Source organism: Hordeum vulgare, chromosome 3H (assembly GCF_904849725.1).
Source record: "Hordeum vulgare subsp. vulgare chromosome 3H, MorexV3_pseudomolecules_assembly, whole genome shotgun sequence".
Taxonomy (NCBI): Eukaryota; Viridiplantae; Streptophyta; class Magnoliopsida; order Poales; family Poaceae; genus Hordeum; species Hordeum vulgare.
In genome coordinates, this window is record NC_058520.1 from 9,875,214 (window position 1) to 9,886,794 (window position 11,581).

General features: G+C 46.8%; 1 protein-coding gene across 2 annotated transcripts; it reads left to right on the forward strand.

The window, feature by feature from the left end:
* The first annotated feature begins 8,219 nt into the window (after positions 1-8,219).
* LOC123439217 (E3 ubiquitin-protein ligase SINA-like 2) lies at positions 8,220-10,233 on the forward strand. 2 transcript variants are annotated; one of them, XM_045115956.1, is made up of 3 exons: positions 8,220-8,372; positions 9,049-9,219; positions 9,321-10,233. In XM_045115956.1, the coding sequence occupies exons 2-3, from the start codon at positions 9,070-9,072 to the stop codon at positions 10,011-10,013; spliced, it is 843 nt and encodes a 280-aa protein (XP_044971891.1). In that variant the 5' UTR covers positions 8,220-8,372; positions 9,049-9,069; the 3' UTR covers positions 10,014-10,233. The 2 variants fall into 2 exon arrangements, with proteins under 2 accessions (XP_044971891.1, XP_044971892.1); XM_045115957.1 differs by having other exon boundaries at positions 9,057-9,219.
* Positions 10,234-11,581: the final 1,348 nt, after the last annotated feature.

Consider the following 11,581-nt stretch of genomic DNA (forward strand, 5'->3'; position numbering starts at 1 on the left):
AAAAGTTCAAGGAATTTCAGAGTAAGGTTGAGAATCAACGTGACAGAAAAATAAAATGTCTACGATCTGATCGTGGAGGAGAATATTTGAGTCACGAGTTTGGCACACACCTAAGAAAGTGTGGAATCGTTTCACAACTAACGCCGCCTGGCACACCGCAGCGCAACGGAGTGTCTGAACGTCGTAATCGCACCTTATTGGATATGGTACGATCTATGATGTCTCTCACCGACTTACCGCTATCATTTTGGGGATACGCATTAAAAACTGCAGCATTCACTTTAAATAGGGCACCGTCTAAATCCGTTAAGACGACACCGTATGAACTGTGGTTTGGCAAGAAACCTAAGTTGTCGTTTCTTAAAGTTTGGGGCTGCGATGCTTATGTGAAGAAACTTCAACCAGAAAAGCTCGAACCCAAAGCGGAGAAATGCGTATTCATAGGATACCCTAAGGAAACTATTGGGTATACCTTCTATCTTAGATCCGAAGGTAAAACCTTTGTTGCCAAGAACGGATCCTTTCTAGAGAAAGAGTTTCTCTCGAAAGAAGTAAGTGGGAGGAAGGTAGAACTTGATGAGGTAATTACACCCCCTCTCGAACAGGAAAGTAGCGCAACGCAAGAAGTTGTTCCTGTGATGCCTACACCAACTGAAGAGGAAGTTAATGATGATCATGAAGCTTCGGATCAAGTTACTACTGAACCGCGAAGGTCCACAAGGGTACGCTCCGCACCAGAGTGGTACGGCAACCCTGTGATGGAAATCATGTTGTTAGACAACGGTGAACCTTCGAACTATGAAGAAGCGATGGCGGGCCCGGATTCCAACAAATGGCTTGAGGCCATGAAATCCGAGATAGGATCCACGTATGAGAACAAAGTATGGACTTTGGTGGACTTGCACGATGACCGGCAAGCCATAGAAAATAAATGGATCTTCAAGAAGAAGACTGATGCAAACGGTAATGTAACCGTTCACAAAGCTCGACTTGTCGCAAAGGGTTTTCGACAAATTCAAGGAGTTGACTACGAAGAGACTTTCTCTCCCGTAGCAAAGCTGAAATCAGTCCGAATCATGTTAGCAATTGCCGCCTTTTATGATTATGAAATTTGGCAAATGGATGTCAAAACAGCATTCCTTAACGGGAATCTTAAGGAAGAGTTGTATATGATGCAACCAGAAGGTTTTGTCGACCCTAAGGGTGCTAACAAAGTGTGCAAGCTCCAGCGCTCCATCTATGGGCTAGTGCAAGCATCTCGGAGTTGGAACATTCGCTTTAATGAGGTGATTAAGGCGTTTGGGTTCATACAGGTTTACGGAGAAGCCTGTCTGTACAAGAAAGTGAGTGGGAGCTCTGTAGCTTTCCTCGTACTATATGTGGATGACATATTGTTGATGGGGAATGATATAGAGATGTTGGAGAGCATAAAGGCCTATTTGAACAAGAGTTTTTCAATGAAGGACCTTGGAGAAGCTGCATACATATTAGGCATCAAGATCTATAGAGATAGATCGAGACGCCTCATAGGTCTTTCGCAAAGTACATACCTTGACAAGATATTGAAGAAGTTCAATATGGAAAACTCAAAGAAAGGGTTCTTGCCAGTTTTGCAAGGTATGAGATTGAGTAAGACTCAGTCGCCGACCACGGCAGCAGATAGAGAGAAGATGAGTTATGTCCCCTACGCTTCAGCCGTGGGCTCTCTAATGTATGCCATGCTGTGTACCAGACCTGATATAAACCTTGCGATAAGCTTGGTAGGGAGGTACCAAAGTAATCCCGGTGCGGAACACTAGACAGCGGTCAAGAATATCCTTAAGTACCTGAAAAGGACTAAGGAAATGTTTCTCGTTTATGGAGGTGACGAAGAGCTCGTCGTAAAAGGTTACGTCGACGCTAGCTTCGACACAGATCCGGATGACTCTAAGTCACAAACCGGATACGTATATGTGTTGAATGGTGGGGCAGTGAGCTGGTGCAGCAGCAAGCAAGAAGTCGTGGCGGCATCTACATGTGAAGCAGAGTACATAGCTGCTTCAGAAGCGGCTCATGAAGGAATTTGGATGAAGGAGCTCATCACCGACCTTGGAGTGGTTCCAAGCGCATCGGGTCCTATGACACTCTTCTGTGATAACACTGGAGCCATTGCCATAGCCAAGGAGCCCAGGTTTCACCGGAAGACGAAGCACATCAAGCGCCGCTACAACTCCATCCAGGACCATGTCCAGAGTGGAGTGATAGATATTTGTAAAGTACACACGGATCTGAATATTGCAGACCCGTTGACTAAACCTCTTCCACGAGCAAAACATGATCAACACCATAATGCTATGGGTGTTCGATACATCACAATGTAACTAGATTATTGACTCTAGTGCAAGTGGGAGACTGTTGGAAATATGCCCTAGAGGCAATAATAAAATGGTTATTATCATATTTCCTTGTTCATGATAATCGTCTATCGTTCATGCTATAATTGTATTAACAGGAAACAGTAATACATGTGTGAGTGAATAGATCACAATGTGTCCCTAGCAAGCCTCTAGTTAGCTAGCTCGTTAGTCCATAGATGATCATGGTTTCCTGATCATGGACATTAGATGTCATTGATAACGGGATCACATCATTGGGAGAATGATGTGGTGGACAAGACCCAATCCTAAGCCTAGCACTAGATCGTATTGTTCGTATGCTAATGCTTTTCTAATGTCAAGTATCTTTTCCTTCGACCGTGAGATTGTGAAACTCCCGGATACCGTAGGAGTGCTTTGGGTGTATCAAACGTCACAACGTAACTGGGTGACTATAAAGGTGCACTACGGGTACCTCCGAAAGTGTCTGTTGGGTTGGCGCGAATCGAGATCGGGATTTGTCACTCCGTGTGACGGAGAGGTATCTCTGGGCCCACTCGGTAGAACATCATCATGAGCTCAATGTGACTAAGGAGTTAGTCACACGATGACGTGCTACGGAACGAGTAAAGAGACTTACCGGTAACGAGATTGAACAAGGTATAGGTATACCGACGATCGAATCTCGGGCAAGTTCTATACCGACAGACAAAGGGAATCGTATACGGGATTGATTGAATCCTTGACATCGTGGTTCATCCGATGAGATCATCGTGGAGCTAGTGGGAGCCACCATGGGTATCCAGACCCCGCTGATGGTTATTGGCCAGAGAGGCGTCTCGGTCATGTCTGCCTGTCTCCCGAACCCGTAGGGTCTACACACTTAAGGTTCGATGACGCTAGGGTTATAGGGAATTGTTATACGAGATTACCGAAAGTTGTTCGGAGTCCCGGATGAGATCCAGGACGTCACGAGGAGCTCCGGAATGGTCCGGAGGTAAAGATTGATATATAGGACGGATGGTTTCGGACACCGGAAGTGTTTCGGACATCACGGGTAACGTACCGGGACCACCGGGACCACCGGAGGTGGTCCCGGGGGACCACCGAAGGGGGGCTGCGACCCCAAGAGGTAAGATGGGCTAAGTGGGGATGGGAACCAGCCCCTAGTTGGGCTGGTATGCCTCCCCACTCAGCCCATGGCGCAGGGGAAAGGAAAAGAGGGGGGGAACCCTAATTTAGGTGGGCCTTAGGCCCACCAGAGGGGTGCGCCACCCCTCCCCCTTGCCCTGGCCGCCACCCCTTCCCCATCTGAGGGCTGCCGCACCCCTTAGGGGTGGGAACCCTAAGGGCTGCGCCCCCTCCCTCTCCCCCTATATATAGATGAGGTCCGGGGCTGTTTGAGACACGGTTTAATCTCTCTCTCGCAGCCCTGCTTCTGTCCCTCCTCCTCTCTGCCGGCGCTTTGGCGAAGCCTTGCCGGGAGACCTCGTCTCTCCACCAACACCACGCCGTCGTGTTGCTGGTCTTCTTCCTCAACCTCTCCCTTCTCCTTGCTGGATCAAGGTGCGGGAGACGTCACCGGGCTGCACGTGTGTTGAACGCGGAGGTGCCGTTGTTCGGCACTAGATCGGAATCGCTGCGAGTACGACTCCATCAACCGCGTTCTAGCAAACGCTTCCGCTTAGCGATCTTCAAAGGTACGAAGATGCTCTTACCCCTCTCTCGTTGCTGGTCTCTCCATAGGAAGATCTGAACATGCGTAGGAAAATTTTGAATTTATGCTATGTTACCCAACAAATATAACCGGTTCAGCCGGAACATATGCACCCACCAGATTAAGTTAAACTATGCACAACTTACCCAAATTGATCACTGAATATCAACTGTCATATTCCAATGGATGGTACAAAAAATGACAGTCTTTAGAACAGTGCATAACCTGGTTAAATAAGAATTACACATAAAATAAAAGTTGTAAAACACATGCAACAAAACATTGTGTAGTTTTTGTATCATACGATGAGTTTAAGACCTAAAACAAAGAGAAGTTGTTATTTCAATTGATAACAAAAGAGAATGAATAGACATGGAAAAGCATACAGGTACATGTAGGAAAGGGAAAGCTTGTTTGTCCTCAAGAAAATGCAATGGTTGCCAATCCAGAAAGTAATAAATTAATCACATGTTCAACTACATACCCAAATTTTTTTCAGGACAAACTCGACAAAATGATACAGGAAGATGTATAGGATCATTATTTATGACAGAGGTATTAACATATAAAATGAATAATGGTCCTTTTTTCTAGTATTTTGTGCTACTCAACTACAATATTGTCTAACAAAGTGTCTATATGGTCAATCTAGCTAATAACGTGTTGATGCATTAAGGAAAATGGGTAACACACATGTGCGACTCATAATACGAACATTGACTCGTCTTTGAACATAATCGAGGAAGGTAGGGCATAAATAATCAACATGCTAAGTGACAGTAGAGAAGCGAAGTAGAGGAAAGCTTGGAACAAAGGAATTGATCAAGAAGAACCTGGTACGAAAGAGGGGTTAAAACGCTTGCGGGCGACAACAGGGTAGCAGATATATCCCACCATCACGCACGGGGCCAACAGATGATGGGTTTCGACGACGATGTCGAATTCCTCCCATCATGCTTGCTGACTTTCCAAGGACGAAACTTGGCCATTCTTGATCAGTAGCGCCGGAGGGAGTTCTGGAGACGATGGAACGGAGCAGCGCCAGCAATTAAAAAGGAGATAAAGTGCATCGGTTACTCCTCCTGTCTTGCATGATGGGGATGGGCTGTAGAGGAATGGGAATTGATTGAGAAGGTGAAGAGGGAGGGGAGAATAAATATGCAGGTGAGTAAATGAGAACACCACCGTGGTTAGTTCGTGGGATAGGAGGCGCTCTTGACAGGGAGGACACCTTCTTGGGATAGAGTTTTCAGAAAAGGTAAAATAAGAGGATGATGTAAGAAGATGATGTGGCTTCACCGTATGGCAGGAAAATTCACTAGTGGGAGGCAGCTATTTAGGAATAGAGGATATACGAACCTTGTACAAAAGATAATACAATAAAAATTGAAGAATTGACTATACAAATTCGAAGTTCTAGCACCACCCAGCGATTGGGAGTGCCCTTACCGGGTCGTTGAAGGGCCTGTGCCGGGCTGACGAGCCCACCCGTTGATTTTTCTATCAAAACATGCTCAATCGAGCTTTTAGCACGTCTTTGGTTGCTCGCATTTGGTCCAATCAGGCCGACATCAGATGAAAACCGGTTGTTTAGTTGTTTGAGTTGCATCCACATCTCAGCCCGCGCAAAACTTAAAGCAAACCCGTGACACGCCTACGAGTTACCATCGAATCGTAGTTTGTTCGCAGCCAGGTGATGACCCACAAGCGTATGGGATCGCAACAGTTTTCGAGGGTAGAGTATTCAACCCAAATTTGTTGATTCGCCACGACGGGAAGCGAAAGAATATTCTCAAGTATTAGCAGCTGAGTTTGTCAGAGTCAACCACACCTGAAAGATTAATGTCTGCAAGCAAAGTATCAGTAGGAAAGTGGTATGATAGCAACGGTGCCAGAAACGATCTGTTGACAAGGCAGACTATTCCTAACTGTTGTATCAATGACGCCAGTAAAGAGCACGTGGACGGGGAACTATTCTTCCCCAACAACTGCTCCAGAAAAGGTCTTGCAACAAGTAGCAGCGGAGTAGTAAGGAACAGCAGTAGCAGCAGCAGAGTAACAACAGTAGCAATAGTAGCAGCAAAGTGGCACAATCCCTTTTGTAACAAGGGACAAGCCTAGACAAAGTAACGTAGCGAGGACCAGTAGTAAAAGACTCGTAGGCAGGGGATCGGTGATGGATGAGTATGACGGATATGATTCATCATGTAACAACTATAACACGGAGAGATAAGTAACTAGCTCCCGTTCATCAATCTAATGTAGGCATGTATTCCGTATGTAGTCATACGTGCTTAGGGAAAAAACATGCATGACATCTATTGTCCATCCCTCCCGTGGCAGCGGGGTCCTAATGGAAACTACGGGATATTAAGGTTCTCCTTTTAATAAAGAACCGGACCAACACATTAACACGCGGTGAATACATGAACTCCTCATACTATGGTCATCTCCGGAAGTGGTTCCGGCTATTGTCACTACGGGGTTGCCGGGTCATAACACATAGTAGGTGACTACAACTTACAAGATAGGATCTAAAACACGCATATATTGGCGACAACATGATAGGTTCAGATCTGAAATCATGGCACTCGGGCCCTAGTGACAAGCATTAAGCATAGCCAAGTAGTAGCAACATCAATCTAGAACATAGTGGATACTAGGGATCAATCCCCGTCAAGAACTAACTCGATTACATGATAGATCTCATCCAACTCATCACCGTCCAGCAAGCCTACGATGAGATTACTCACGAACGATGAAGAGCATCATGGAATTGTCGATGGAGAAAGGTTGATGATGACGATGGCGATGATTTCCCCTCTTCGGAGCCCGAAACGGACTCCAGATCTGCCGCCCTCCAGATGAAGAACATGATGTGGCGGCGCCTCCGTATCGCAAAACGCGATGAAACCTTCTCTCTGATTTTTTTCCGGGCGAGACGGAAGATATAGAGCTGAGTTTGGGGGCGGTGGTGCCACGTGGGCCCCATAGGCCTGCACGATGCGACCTAGGGGGGTGGCCGCGGCCTGTGGGCTTGTGGCCCACTAGCATGCCTCTTCGGTGGATCTTTGTGCAGGTATTTTTCTTTTATTCCAGAAAAAATCTCCGTAAATTTTCAGGACATTCCGAGAACTTTTATTTCTGCACAAAAACAACAACATGGCAATTCTGCTGAAAACAACGTTAGTCCGGGTTAGTTCCATTCAAATCATGCAAGTTAGAGTCGAAAACAAGGGCAAAAGAGTTCGGAAAAGTAGATACGACGGAGACGTATCACCAGGCGCAGCGCGGGTTGCACACCTTGGGGAGCGCGGGATACGGACGTGACGTCTCAGAACTCTCTGTCTCTCTCGTGTCACAGCCCACGCCTCCTTTCACAGCACTCCCCCTCACTTTCCTCATCGCCCGTTGCAATCCTCTCCTCCGATAGCTTGCCCTCCGCCGCACCGTTCGTTCACCCCCATCAGCTCCGGCAGCAACCGTATCCAAGAGCGGTGGGTTGTCGGCCTTGGGAACTCAGGGGTCGACCTGATGGCGGCCATCCGCACGTCGTCATTGTTCTGCACTAGACCCGCTCTTCCGGTCAATGCGGTGCCAACCGTTCCGACTCCACAGCCGTATCCGGACCTCTTGGTCGTGGGTTCGATGGCACCACTAAAGGGGGGCGCCAGCGTGTCGTTGCTCGGAACCCCTCTCGGCGAGAGGGGGGGGGGGTACCCCCATTCGAGTGTTTTCTCTGGGCAGCGCAACAAGCCCATGGACAATGGAGGCCTCTTCGTCAACCTCCTGTGTGGCCACGAGCACGAGGGCAATGGCGACGGTCATCGCCATTGGTGGCTCCTCGTTCACTTCGTCCGCCATCTCCTTTTCACCGTGGTTTTCTCCCCGTTTGGCATATGCTCCCGCAGCCATCTCCTTTTCACCGCGGTTTTCTCCCCGATCGGCATACCCTCCCGCTCTCATAAGTTACAAATCTCACCTCTCCTCATAGATGTCCTTAGTGCTTTTGATGAAAACCTTCATAAAAACCCCTGATATTTATATACTGGCAGCGGGTTTCTAATAAAACATGGGCGGCAATTGTGATAGGTTTTGACAATTTACTCGAAAATAATAGAGCAAGCATCTTTACTGAGAATTCCCCGGCCCATGACATGACCGGCGGCGGGAACGTTGGACCAAGCTTGGCAGAGGAGGAGTGGAATTTGAGGGTGCTGCTCGTCTGAGTCGTCTCCGCCGCCGCCGCCGCCGCCTAGCCATTGATCCAGCATTCCAGCTTCGTCTACGCTTGCATCCAGGTGAGTCCTCCCTCCCTATGCATGCCCTTCCACCCGCCGACCGCCGTGCCCGCACTAGGTCCCCTTCTTCGCTCGTACGGTCCCTCCCAGCGTCTTGTTCTGGCCGTCCGTCGAGATGGGTTCCGGCGCCTCGCCCGGCGTGCCGCAAAGGCCATTTGTGGATCGTACTGCCCTCCTTGTGCCGCTCCCTTGATCTTCCAGATATTCGCTGGATTGGTTCCGTGGTTTCCCTGCTTGCTCAGCATGCGCTCAATGTGTTTGCGAATTTGCCTCCCCGAGCACCATTTAGTATCGTGTGTTTAGTTATGCGTACAGGATCTTGTAGTACGATGCTTCATGCTTCTAATAATTTGTAGAGGGGCAGGAAATTGTTGGTCATTCAGTTAATCCATAGCAAGCGTGGACAAGAAAAATAAATAAATAAAAATGAATGTATGCTAAACGTGACTGCGGTGATGCTTCGCCTTTGACGCCGCTCTGCTTCTCCTATGTTGCCGCTCTGCTTCTCGTAGGAATCCCCAAATTCGCGTGCAAGTGCTTGTGCCATGATCTCAAAATATAATGGTGATCTTCTTATTTACTTTGCATATCTGAGTCTCTGGACTTGCGACCCATATTGTTTCTGACCGCCTATAAAATTTGGAAGAAAATTAACCGGTGTGTTCCTAATCCCTAGTACTGCAGGCCCCTGCCTCTCATGGAGGTGAAGAGCAATGTCATGAGCAAGGAAGGAGAAGCTATGCTGCAACAGGGAGTGGGCGTTGTTAGGAAGCAGAATGTGACCATGAGGATGGAGGTATTCCACTGCGCCGTCTGCGCCAAGCCCCTTAGGCCTCCAATCTTCCAGGTACCATGGACATTAACCAATGCGCTTCCTTTCTTGTTGTACATAACACTAGCTGTCAGATTAACAAGCTCGCCAATTCTTTGTTGGATGCATTTCACCAGTGTTCTAGCGGGACTTCCATCTGCTCGCCTTGCTATCGCAAACTCCCGGTAGGCGAGCACGATGCTTCCAAGCGTAGCTACACCATGGAGCGTGTCGTCGAGAGTATCTTGGTTCCCTGCAAGCTTGGATGCAATATGAAGATGGCCTACTACAGGCAGGACGCACACGAGAGGGAGTGCCTGATGGGGCCGTGCGTCTGCCCGGTCTCGGGTTGCAGCTTCGTCGCGCCAGCGCCGGCGCTCCTGGGCCATCTCACCACCTTGCATCAGTTGCCAACAGCACCAGTCAAATTGTTCGTGACGTTTCTCTGCCCAGTCAAGCCGGTCACTCAAGTTCTCAGCAGCGAATGCGGCCGCCTGTTCCTGCTCCATGTAGAGCCAGTCGAGTCGTTCGGCCATGCAGTCTCCCTCACCTGCGTCCGGCCACAGACTCCACGAGAAGTGGTCGTCTCTGTTCAATTCTCGTCCTCCGAAGGACATTTTCAAGCCTCGAAGCTGGAATTCAGACCCGACGCGGAACCAAGGCAATGCTTGTGTGTCGTGCCCGGTGGAGGAGCCGACGTCTTGGTCAGCATCAAGATATGCCTCGTGTACTCTGACAATGACGAGCTGCATGTCAAGGATGATGATGATGAGGAGGAGGAGGACGACGACGACCAAGACTACGACTATGACGACGACGAGGAGGAATGATGCATGCGTCGTCTCAATGGTTTCGGTTACAAGATGTATTGATATATTCATGGAATTAACCTCGTGCTGCTCAGAATGTTGCTTCGGTTCGATTTAATTGTAGTATGTGTTTTACTCTTGTTCTCCGTATCCGAACTACCCAGTACTACTCGAACGTGTCAATCAGTTCCTTTTTTTCAGTCCTTATATATATTACGTATGAAAAGTTTCTCTGTCTTTAGTCCACGCATATTTATATTGCTTAAATAATGCTTACATCGTCAATCAAGATAGAAGTGTACTAAATTTGCCTCTAAAGGACCAGGGCTATCATTAAGCCAGATGCAACTCTCCATGCCACATTCTCAGAGATGTGCTGGAGTACGAAATTTGCTTCTATAGGACAGTATGAGTAAACTATTCTTAGAGCATGGTTAAGAACTAGATGGGAACACACGCTTTGCTGCGCGGTTTTCCATTATATTCTTTTTATCAGTCAATTTGTTATTTTCATTTATACATCTACTGCATTGGAAAAGCAATTATACATATGACATGAATGGAACTTCTTGCGTAACAATGGACTGAATATCAGCTAATCAGAATATCATTTGTCTACTTTGAACCTGATCTGATATCAAACTTATTTATGTCACAACTGATGTAGAGTATACTCTATATATGCCCATTTTGATTCTTGTACGCGCCTAGGAAATGAATGAACGAAAAGAAAACATGGGAATAGTAGAATTTAAAATCAACATTTTGTACAAACAAAGCACAAAATACAATAGGCACATGCAGTCCTAATCTTCATTCACCACATTTGAACCTCCACCTTTCACACATCTACAACAATAACATTCCGCCGCTCCTAAAGTCCTAATTAGGTTTCATGGTCTAGGCTTGAGAAGATAGGCAAGAAGAACACGATCCATTTATGCACGTTTTGGGGGTCTTGAGACCTTGATTTTTCACTTCTGGAACTCTCTTACTGAATTGTGAAATCCGGAGAATGGTGAAAAAGGATATGGACTACCATTTTATGAAAGGATGAAAGAAAATTCTGGCCTCAATAAAAGCTTGTGGCAGCACCCCCAGCGCTTGTTCTACAACACTCTTGCAATATAAGAGCATCTCCAATAGATGCGCTAAATACGCTGTGCGCTGAAACAACCGTCCATATAGCACGCACACTGGCGAAAGTAGCACTCCAGCAGCCGTGCAATAATGTCGCGTGTGGTAAACAAGCGTCAGCGTGCTGAGAAAAACTGCATCGCTTGTGGTTTATTTGGTGCGCCCGTTCCAACAATATGGACAAGCGAATCTGGAAAATTTGAAAAGGATTCATGAATATTTAATAAATGTTTGGACAAGAGAAAAATGTTTGGAAATTAAAGATTATTCGAAACTTTGAAAAGGATTCATGAATATTTAAAAAGTTTGTGAACTATAGTTATATTAAAAAAACAGTTAATGAATTTGAGAAAATACCAGGAACTCAAAAATAAAAAATATTCATGAACTAAAAAAATATTGGTGAATTTTAGAAGTGTCCGTGAATTTGAAAAATGTGCATGAGATTGAAA

Coding starts and splice junctions, on each gene's coding strand:
- LOC123439217 (XM_045115956.1), top strand. CDS start 9,070: ATGGAGGTGAAGAGCAATGTCATGAGCAAGGAAGGAGAAGCTATGCTG. Junction 9,220..9,320: donor TTAGGCCTCCAATCTTCCAG/GTACCATGGACA, acceptor GCATTTCACCAG/TGTTCTAGCGGGACTTCCAT.